The 11557-nt window shown below is 29.7% G+C and overlaps 1 protein-coding gene across 1 annotated transcript; it reads right to left on the bottom strand.

The window, feature by feature from the left end:
* Positions 1–237: 237 nt before the first annotated feature.
* Positions 238–11554, bottom strand: LOC132740948 (pleckstrin homology domain-containing family G member 7-like; the record flags this gene model as incomplete). The annotated part of the gene is given in 13 exon segments (XM_060729009.1): positions 238–1525; positions 1917–2014; positions 2182–2308; positions 2618–2700; positions 3436–3529; positions 4116–4231; positions 4503–4677; positions 5079–5131; positions 9670–9733; positions 9999–10100; positions 10452–10547; positions 10816–10977; positions 11495–11554. Coding segments are annotated over 13 exon segments (1392 nt in total), but the record flags the coding sequence as incomplete, so codon positions are not given.
* Between the last annotated feature and the right edge of the window lie 3 nt (positions 11555–11557).

Below are 11557 nucleotides of genomic sequence, written 5' to 3'. Positions count from 1 at the left end.
AATCAGCTATTGTTTAGGTCTCATAACATGTCTTTTTAGGTCAGACCGAACCTTTTTTATATTACATTTTTATGCATAATTGTTTTCAGGTTTCTTTCCTTCAAATATGGTCTAATTTGTACACTTGACATCTACTTAGTTACAAAGTCTTCGGTCACTAACCATTTTTTCTTATTTGAGATTATTTTTAATTTAGAAAATATTTTTTATTGGAGAACTGAATATACAACAAACATACTTATAAAATATCAATTTAATCAACGTCTTTACAGAACATTCAATGGATAACATTAATAACGGATTTATCATTGTAAGAAAGAGACATAATAAAATAATGCTCCTGTGGTTTCATGCAAACAATTTATAGGTCACAGGCACATTTATGATTGATAACAAATCATGTTGCGTATCCTTACTTTTACTTGGAAGGGAGACAATCAGCGTAAAAAGTTCAGGGACTTTAAAGGGATACTCAACATAAGTAGCATTTTTACATGAACATATATAATAATAAATGATTAAAGTTATCGAATGTGCCGCTTGTTTAAGTATGAAAAGCAAATAACAGATTTGGTCAGATTAGAATGATAAGTATATTCGTAATATCAGACCTTATTTTAGTTTTAAAGTTGACAATATAATGATTTTCTTTGAAAAGCATTATAATACACTTTTCTATTTATTTCCATCGTATTTAAACACAATTAATATCAAAATATACTTAATTCTTATTAGATAGCACTTAGCGAATCACATAAGTAAGGATATCAACATTTAAAAAGAACAATGAACAATAAACAAACAAAAAATCAAAAACACAGTTTATCACAGATATGGGAACGTAAGCATAGAAAACATCCGAAATATCAAATAGTTTTTGTTCGTATGTTTAGATGGAAATATTGTACTTGAAGAAAGAAACACCAAGTATAATTTCTTTTATTTTGTCAATTAACATTCATTTACTTTTCTGTTCGTTTCACATTGTAAATATAGCAACTTCCGTTGTTATTATCCACTTATTATAATAAATCCATTTATTACACCTTTTGTTAATATCCATTAACTAAGTCTAATGAATAAATCTATTAAAAGTTGTAATTTACAACTGTTGTTAACCTTTTATTAGTAAACACTATATTCAAATTTCTGAATATACTTTCTACCGTTTGATTTTGAAAATAAACATAAAATCTTTGGAAAAATATGAACACATGTGATATCTCTACATTTTGGCGCCATAACATTTTACAAGCACTTTGTATTCCTGTTTGAAATAGGAATGCTTAGTACATCCATTTCAACTGTTCATCACAACCGACAAAATCTTACGCTTGAAAGCACGATTTTACACATTTATTAATTATAGAAAAACAGCATCGATTGACAACGATTTTCCGTGTCTTCCTCTTTTTGTACAACCGGTCGGACTAGGGTCTTCATTTTCTTTTGATGCATTTCCTTTACTGTTGTTTAATGCTCTACACCGACCCTTTGCTTCTAAAATTTGAGATATCCAGCTTGCCTGTATGTAATAAAGAAAATTAAAATGATTTCTAAAACAATTATTAAAATAAAATAGTCATAAACGAAATGAGAAAAAAATGCTACTATAAATCTATGAAAATGAAATTGCTCTCTAAAACCTCCTCTAAAACAGGACCTTAGTTCAAGTTACATACGTTATGATCATCTGCTTTAAATTGTTTTCAGACATATACGGTTCAAGATTTCAAAAAATTAGTCAAACGTTTGTTTGAAATTAATTGCCATCAAATAAATAAAACTATTTTAAAATAGTAATTTAATATTTAATTTTTACCTAATTTTATAAGAGGATAAAAAATGATTACTGTTTCAACTCGATAAATCATGAAATTATGAACTATATCTGGAAAACCATGTAAAGAACGTACCTTGACAACATCAGAGGGTGCTTGTAACGTAAATACGTCTATAATTTGTTGGAATCTACTGATTTGTACTATCACAAAAGCACTTTTCAAGCCATTAGCTGTAAAATACATTTATTATTATATTATTTATCAAGATATACAGGTATTTTTGGGAAAAGTAATTTTACTTCTAGTGATTAGATAGTGTTATATTTTTGCTGTCATTTTCATTTTAATCAAACACTTACAATTGATTAAGAACACTAAGGAATATTTTGAATGGTACCTGTAGCTTCCGGTGGCATAACGTCATGAACGCCTAGGCGATCAAGTGCTATTGGTTGTCTATGAACTGTGTACATTTGATTGTCCGGTTGACCCGTGGTGGAATGGATGTCGGATGAAGATTGTTTCTATAAAAGCAAAAAGAACATGTGTCTATGATAATGAATTAATGTTTTCATTCATAAAAGGGAAGGTACAAAGGAAGGCTTACTTGGGCTTAAAAGAACAGCACATATATACTTTTTGAATTAGCAAGTGATAACCTTTTTTTATTTTAATTAGGTATAGGTATGATTTTATTTATAACAGTTTTATAAATACGTGTACCATTTAGCTATAAAGTCAGAAGCTGTCCTGAAGCTAATATGTTGTAACGCTTGAACTATTGCAATTTGTTCACTAAGTGTTGATGTTTAAAAGTGGATATAATAACTTACTTTTCTGTTTGGTTTCTTGATTTTAGTTATGAGCAAAATGTCGTCAAACAAAAACATGTAAGCGTCAAATGATTTTGTTGATTCTGCAATAAAAAGAATAAAATATTAAAGTTACATCAGACATTATTCTAAATATATTCGGTCAATGAGATTCTGGACTAGGATTTCCATAACTATATTTGAACAGGCTTCAGCAAACAGAACATAAAACATTGCTAACTTTGCAGTTTTTGCCGAACATTAATATTCTATATGGTATATCTTAACAAATTGAAATGGCAAAAGTGGCAACATTGGCATATTAGAACGGGAAATCTTTTATCATTACATTTATTGTTTCATAGTTTACTACGGTGATAGAATATTCATAACAGTCACAAGGTGAACATAATGTTTAAAATGAAGAAAATGGTCATTTAGTAGTGTGACTTTGCTTTTATGTTCACTTATCGAAGCTGTTTATTTCAATTTAAATAAAGTAGAAGTTTTTATATAAATACAGTATTTGCCTTTTCTAGAGTGTTTTAGCAAAGAAAAATATTTGAATTATATACTGAAATACCTACAAAAAGCAACAAAAGGTACTAAAGTAAAGATATCAATCGAAATAAAAAAGATAAGATCTTAGGCTTTCCTTGCAAAACATTAAAAACAACTGAAAGCAATCTAGAATCTAAGAATCAGAATAATCATACAAAATCCTACTGAATTTAAGATTAATAAGATTAACATTAACCATGTAAATTACCTTTAAAAGAAAACAATAAATTGTTTACAATTAAAATAAAATGATGACATCCATCTTCATGACAAAGTACCTGTTAGTGTAATTGCACCTTCATGGATAAGTTGTCTGGAAGGACAAGCCAAGAGCCGTTCACAAGGCTGTCTGGATAACTTTGGTTTCAAATACTGGAATGATAAGTTTATTTCTTGACTAATGTAAGGAAACAATATAAATTCAACAGAATGTTGAACATTATTTGATACGGATTTTTTAAAGTTCAATAGTGTAGGAAGTCACAAGCTTATAAGTACACTTTCCTTGAACTAACCAAGTACTAAGCAATGAGTTTTAAGTTGCTTTCGCAAGGAACCGTGACGAAAATTTAACCCATGTGACTAAAAGTCTTGGATTCCTTGTCTGACACGTACAACACGAGACCACCTTTACACGTATCCTTGTGTAAAACGATTGAGACTTGTCTGTCTTTAGTTTAAATGCACAAACGTACAACTATAGTAACAGTTATATTACTTTTAAAAACAAAGCCATTTTTTATATATATTACTTAGAAGGAAGATAAAATGGGATCTGACATATGAAAGCGTGTTTCACGCGCTTGTTTAAGAGATTTGCTTGCATGTTTGATGAATATCTATATATAACAAATCTGTATTATACTTTAATGAATTATGAATTTAGAATATTATTGTTGATTAATTATCAAATAAAAAAAGTTCACGATCTTAAGTCACGATGTTATTTTAATGCTACCTCTGGAATGAAAGCTCGAGAGTCGAGATCTGTAATTGATGGCCATATCAGGTGGCGCTGTATTTCCTGAACACGCTCAAAATTCTTTAGCCATTATATTTTCTCCTCAAGTTGCCCTGATGAATAATTGACAAATGATTAATTCTGCAACAATCTTGTTATTTCTTAAGATTGCATTTCAAACATATTGCTACAAGGTGACTGATGTTCTATATGTAAGAGGTAATCCAACCAAACGGTAATAGAACCACTTTTGAGACGAAGTACATGCAAAGCACTTGAACTTCTGTTTGTTAACTACTGTTTCAGAAAAGAATAAGTGTATAAAGCAATTAACTGATAGTACCAAAGCTTGTATGAAAGTCGAAAAACACAACTTAAACTCACGTAATGACATTTCGACTTTTTCGATAGATTCCACAATTTGAGTTTTTTCTATAGGATCTTCTGTATATTTCTGTATATTGTGAAGAAGTAAAGGCAATTTTGTACAATGCTGCATTGGTCCAATCAGCAAATCAGCTAACTGTAATCGATTACATCTTTGGTCTTGTTCGCACCACTAAAAAGTATTAAATAATAATTTTACAATTAGTAATTTCTTTTCTGTCCATGTATTTTAAATATACATTTTAGTGTAGGTTTATAATATTAACAGTGGGATGTCAACTATCTATATCACATGACTTTGTGAATAAAATTTATAAATGAGACATACAGGTCCTTTAGTATTTAAAAGTAGGAATAATGCGTTAATATACCATAGGTTTTTGTATAATAAAACACCTTGAATTGAAAAGACCATATGAGTTTCTTCAATCATTAAGTGTCAGACAAAAACATAATTATAAGGTATATTTGAGTGAGGGAAAGTATACGATTCTTATTTTTGATTTAAAGAACAGAACACTATAAGTAAACATGAGATATAGCATTAAAACAGAAACACTTTGTTTAATTAACCTTTTCAAATTCACAGAATTCGTCGTTTTTCCGCAACTTCTCTAGGTATGATACAATCGTAACAACTCGGCAATCTCCGTCAAGTTCGGAGATTGACCTCGTATGTAAGTGTAGGAATACACCAAATTGTTATACGGCCCGGCGAAGCACCGATTTTAATTATTGATGTAAACAAAGATGGCGGAGTTCTCTCAGCTGTTTGTTATATGCGTTGAAAGAAATGAAAAAAAGATTTAAATTTAAATCATGAACAAGAAAAAGCGCAAGAGAACATGAGTCCGGTATTAAAAGCAGGTCTTTAACATGAATTATACATCAATTATACAATAGATATAGATCTATATGAGTATTCATTCGAGAACTCGGATGCTCCTCTGTGGGCAATCTCCTGGATTAGACTCCTATGTATTTTTCAGGTCTAAAACTAGTACATAAAACACTAAAGAAAACGGAATGAACCATATATATACTCCTGGTTTAGACCCCGGGGTCTTATCCAGGATATAGCCCCCTCTGTGCACCAGAAAAAAATATAAACATGCACCATCACTAGTTCACAGGCACTAGACACAATTTATTTATCCATATCCATATAAGAAAAAACAACATCAAACTATAAGAAAATGATCGCACAAACAGTGAAGTATAAGTAACACACTTATAAAGGTGCTTATTAACTGATTAATTAACCAGTGTTTAACAAATTCTTTCACACTTCTAATTGTTCTTATAAATATAAAAACATATTTTAATTAATCAATGTCTTATGGTATTTATTTTTTTGACAACAAAAAAATGAATAAATATAGACTTATAGCTGATAATTCTCTCAGAACTCATATAAATTATTATTTTAATAATTATTTTTTAAGGGAAAATTCACTATTTTTATGACAAAAAAATATCTTCTTTATATCATAAATGTAATTGTGTGCAAGTATGCGTTACGTAACATATGATATTATAACTCATAATGGTATTTATTTTATATATTTATCAAATTTAAAAAGGGTGCCGAAAAGACCAGGGTTTTGAGGCTGAAACGTCCAGAGCCGAAACGTCCAGGAGATGTAAAGTCCAGAAATCATCTGATTGACCATTCATATTTCTAAAAGAAGTGATTTTTTTATTGAAAGGTCAAATTTGTTAAAATCATTGGGACCTGGCCTTAAAATTTGCAAAAAATTGTTGATACTGGTCAAAATTACCCTCAGGATTCCATGGAAACCCTGTGACCCTGAACCACAGACCTGTTTTTTTACCTTATTCAACATTGTTTTGCATTATATGAAATATGTACTTGTATAGGTCCAGGAAAGTTGTATATTCATAAATTGTCTATAAAGTTTTAGATAATGTGTAAATTAACAGAATTTTCATTAAGATTGAGAGGATTTCATGAGAGGAACTTTCATGCTAAGTGGTGCATTTTATAATGTAACTTGTTTCACCTTAATGATACTATAAAAAATGCTTAATATCAACTGTGTAATTTAGTTCAATAATCTTTCATTGTAACTAAAGTATCTACATGTATACAGTAATTATCAGTTCCACTTTAAGATATGAAATTTAAAAATGGGTTAAAGTTAGTACATGTAACCTGTAATGTACAGAAAAGGAAAATTAAAGGAAAAAGTAATATATTCATGTAAAAAAAATAAATATATCATATAAAAATTACAATTACAAGTTAACCAGATAGCTCAGCTGGTAGAGCATCCTAGACTTTGTATAGACAGGGTTATAGGAAGGCCTCAGGTTCAAGTCCTGATCTGGTTGTTACTTGTATAATACTAATTTAGGCTATTTTCATATATAAGTATTAATTATATCTAAATTTTTCAGAATGTTTAATAAATTCTAAATATTTCAGAATGTTTAATAAATTTATGTAGATCTACTTCACAAAAAATAAATTCATTTTTTACAGCAGTAAGTGATGAGTTTTAATAGCTAAAAATAAGATGCAATTGTTCCATTATCGGAATACCCAGCTTATTATCATTGAGTTACAGTAAATGTTGTGGCACCCTATTATAACTGACACTAAAAATTTCATTGATAGAAATTTTATATATTCTTTAATTGTTTTTTATTTGATTTCCTTTTAAATATAAACGTTTAGTCTATAGATGGACAAGCCAAAGCCCAAAGGCCCTTGACTTCCCCATATGAAATAAAATTCTGTGATCATCAATTCCCTATTACTCACTCCACATTCTTAATATATTTTTTAAGATCTTTAACACTATGAACATGTACTAAAACAATATTATATCTTAAATAAATTAATTAATTAATCAATAAATATTCCCAATATGGTAGTTCACATAGCAAAATTTTACTAGCAATTATTTCTGAAGTTTATTAAAACATTGGTCTAAAGATAATCTGAAAATTTAACATTTATCTATTTTATCCTTTAACAGATTTGATTTTATAGCCAATATCCTTGCTCCTACTGAGATTTGAACTCAGAACTCCTCTTAGTTTGCATGATTTATCAATAAACCAGAGGTGTTTTACCAATTAAACTATAGGAGACATAGTATCAGCCACAATCTTTATAGAAAACTAATAATGTTTCTACAAATTTACACACAAAATAATTTAATTATTAGAATAATAAAATAGATATAATTAAAGTATTTTTGGCTGGTATTTGTTTACTACCTTACTTATGTTGGCTGGTATTTGTTTACTACCTTACTTATGTGCAGTGATTATTTTCCTATATTTTACAGCCAAAAAACAGACATTTCCACCTCAAAATGATATTTTTCAACTGAAATGCCCTGTGCACATTCTTCACCAGAACAATGGCTTAACAGCAGATAACTTATGCTATGTACCATTTATGTTAAATTGAATTAATAATTTAATTAAATGTGTAGGTAAATTCCATTCATAGTTGTTTGGAATTTGATTTCAGATTTTCCCTTTTTTCTGATTTATCTTGCAACATATCTATTTTTTCTCTTCAGAAAGCCGCAGGTTGTTTTTGAAAATAAAACGAAAACAAAAAAACTCTGATGTGATATCAACAAATTGACATTGAGATGATTCATAATCATTAAATGAGTACTTAACTGTGAGAAAAAAGGGAAGATTATGTTAACAGTCAATATGACCATTTTTTGTTGCTTTTCATTATCCTAACATGATGAATACAGTGAAATTGTGAAAAAGATATCCAAATTGTGAATTTTTTTCTAAAAATGAAAATTTTGATATACCCAAATGAGCCTTTTTCAGATATTTCATAAAGAATTTACGACTCTTTGAGGGAATTATTCATCCGTTACACTTATAATAGCCGTATGTTTACCTCGAATTTTGTATCGGATATGAGCAATAACTATTAGACATAAGACTTGACTGACATAAACTATAACAAGCCTGTAACGTCTGATATTATACTAGGTCCCTGGCCTGTTCAATTTGCGAAAAAAAGGTGATAATGCTAACTACCTATAAAATAGTTAAGTAAAAAGAAGTTTTTTAAGCAGTATGTGTAAACTAAATTCTAATATTAACCGCCTTTCCTTATTGATCTTGTTTATCGTGTTTTATAAACCACATCATTAGTTTATAAAATTTGATAAGATCAACAGACACTGTCTGTGATAAAAAAAGTGCAAGTGTGCATGATTTTGGGAAATAAAATTTAAAAACAACTAAATTATCTAAGAGTTGGGTTTATCTATGTGTGTCGGGGTTATCTCCTAAACCAGTACTGGTCGGGGACCACCAATACCGGACAACCATCAAACCCGGACGGCCCAGAAAGAATTTCTTTGTTCAGTGGTTGTCAGTCACTTTTTAATCAACAATAAATGCATGTTTCTTCTAAAATCAAGTAAATAAATTTGTTTCAACCTCCATAAATGGAAAAAATTTAATGTCTATTTACAGAATGTTGACGTTAAAATTTGAGGGTCAAGAAAGCAATGCCTGACCTCATATACAAGCTATAATCATTTGCAGAGTAAACAATAGAATATCCAAAACTTCCGCATTTGTTGGAATAGGGCCGAGCTGACTCGGGGGCCGAGTATGTTTTAGGGTCGAGCTGACCCGGATTCGTTGCTGACATATTGTGTATCATGTTAAAAATAAAAAATAAAAACACCCAAGCTTTTAGTTTTATCAGGTACGTATATATACGTACCTGGTTTTATCTGAATTAAATCATGTTATGTACATATCTGTCAGGACACATGGTACTGTAGTGTAGACAATTTAGGTAATTTTAATACCATCCTTGTCGAGCCTCAGATATAAGTGTCAATACATTCGGACATAACCTCCGGAAATTATACCTTTTAACGTTGTGAAAAGAATCCAGCTTATGCCAATACTTGCGGCAAACCAATTTAATCCTCTGCTTATAGACTGGAAACTGCTCTGTCAAAATTTCATCAAAAAATATATATGCTTTCTGCCGAGAACGTTAAATACGTCTCGGTTCGGCATCGTGCATACGTAAATCAACCATTTTGAATATAGTCCGTCAATATGGCGCATCCCGTATTATATCCGAGGCGAATTCTTGAAGTCGCCCGAGGTGTTCCGATTGGGTATGATAAAGCGTTTGTATAATTGAGACAATATGTGTGATAGACGCTGCCGTCCTTGGAATGTTTCGAAAACTGAAATAAAAACGATTGGCATTTTTTAAGTGTACAATATCAACACAAGTTTGTCAATTGAAGTTTGCGAAGACGGAATGTTTTATTTACATATAAAACGGAGTTACTTGTTTTGTGAACTTCAAGCAGGACATGTCAATCTTTAAAATTTGTAACATTAACTATTAAATACATGGTGTACATATGTTTGTCAAACTGATTACTCCAAACAAGTTAGTTTGATCATATAAAAACGTTTATTTCTATTGAATATGTCATGTCTTACCCTTTGAAATGCTTTTATTAGCACCGCTGTAGAACCAAAATCTGTAGCACTCATATCCTTAAGTAATGATGATATAAAGTCTTTGCAAAATGTATAGCTTACCTGAAATAATAAACACACATAGGAAATCCCTAGTACAAAACAAAAATAACAAAATCTACAGTTTTATTTAGGATCATATTTATTTTTTAATCACACAGTCCGGTTTCAAATAATGAACAAACAGAGAAAAAGGGCAAATAAATACAGTTGTTTTATTTTTTCTATAATAAACATTACATTCTGTAAAATAACAAATATTAAGGTAACTTATTTTAGTGGCATGTCGGATACCTTTACAAAGAATATAGCAAAACGTATGTCTTGATTAATGAAAAAAAAATACTGTCAAATTTGTCATAAACAATATGAATAATAGAAAGAAAACCCATAACTTTAAATGCAAGGTCTTACATAGCAAAGCTCATCAAGGTTGCTGAATATTTCTGAGGGTTCAGCATACATAAGAAAGCCTTCCACTTGACATTTCTTCAAGGGTTCTAGGAAACACTGAAATCATGCAAATACCAACCTTGCATCATTCCCTACCTTTGAGTACAAGATATATACACACGAATTGAAATTATCTTTTAGGATCAAATAACATTCTTAGACTATCAAATGTTGCATGAAAAATGCAATCATTTATCTATAAAACAAAGTTAAGTTATGAAAAATAATACAAACTTAAAGGTTCATCAAAATAACCAAATTTATCAAAACAATCTTTAAAAGCTGTCTGGAACATAAATTTCAAAGAACGTGATAAAATACATACATGTTTAAGCACCATCAAGTGATCGATGAGAAACACACATTCACTTTTAAATAATTCCCAGACAGATTCTCGCCGTTTTCTCTCCAATTCTGATATGTTGAGTGTCTCTGTGATTGACGTTTGTTTATCTGTACTGGCAATTAGGTCTGTCCAATGAATATTCTGAATGAAAAAATTGAAACAATTAAGTTGATAAAGAATGAATTTTGAAATGTTTGAAACTTGTGCAGACATTACATCAGTAACACATTTGATAATTCCTTAAAATGTCTTGCATAAAATGACGCCGTGGCAAAGTTGTGTACGCATCGGATTACCAATCTTATAATATTAAAAGAACTGCTACCTTCATGGGTCAAAATTTAGTTAAAGACAAATCGTTGTTTCTTTGAGAAAGATAATTTATATACAGTACTTTATATTATTTTGTTCAGTAAAAGGAAAGGATGTGAGTGTTTTGTATGAATCAATAGCTTATTCTAGATCAAACTTCAATACATGTCAAATGATTTTTGTCTTATAAATATAGCATTAAAACCTTCACCATTGCTTATAATAATTTAAGACTTTCGGGAATATTTAGTTTTGTAAAACTATACCCATATGAACTTTAAAGTGTCAATTTGATTAAGTCTGTCCATTTCAAAAATTGTTTTTTTATATAAATTAAATACTTTACCTTGTATGCTGCAAGATGATTGTTTTTAAATTCGGAAGCTTTTAGTTCTTTCAATACATCACA

This window comes from Ruditapes philippinarum, unplaced genomic scaffold, assembly GCF_026571515.1.
Source record: "Ruditapes philippinarum isolate M1 unplaced genomic scaffold, ASM2657151v2 ctg4854_1_1_1_1, whole genome shotgun sequence".
NCBI classification, from domain to species: Eukaryota; Metazoa; Mollusca; class Bivalvia; order Venerida; family Veneridae; genus Ruditapes; species Ruditapes philippinarum.
This window is presented reverse-complemented; position numbering and strand designations above follow the sequence as displayed.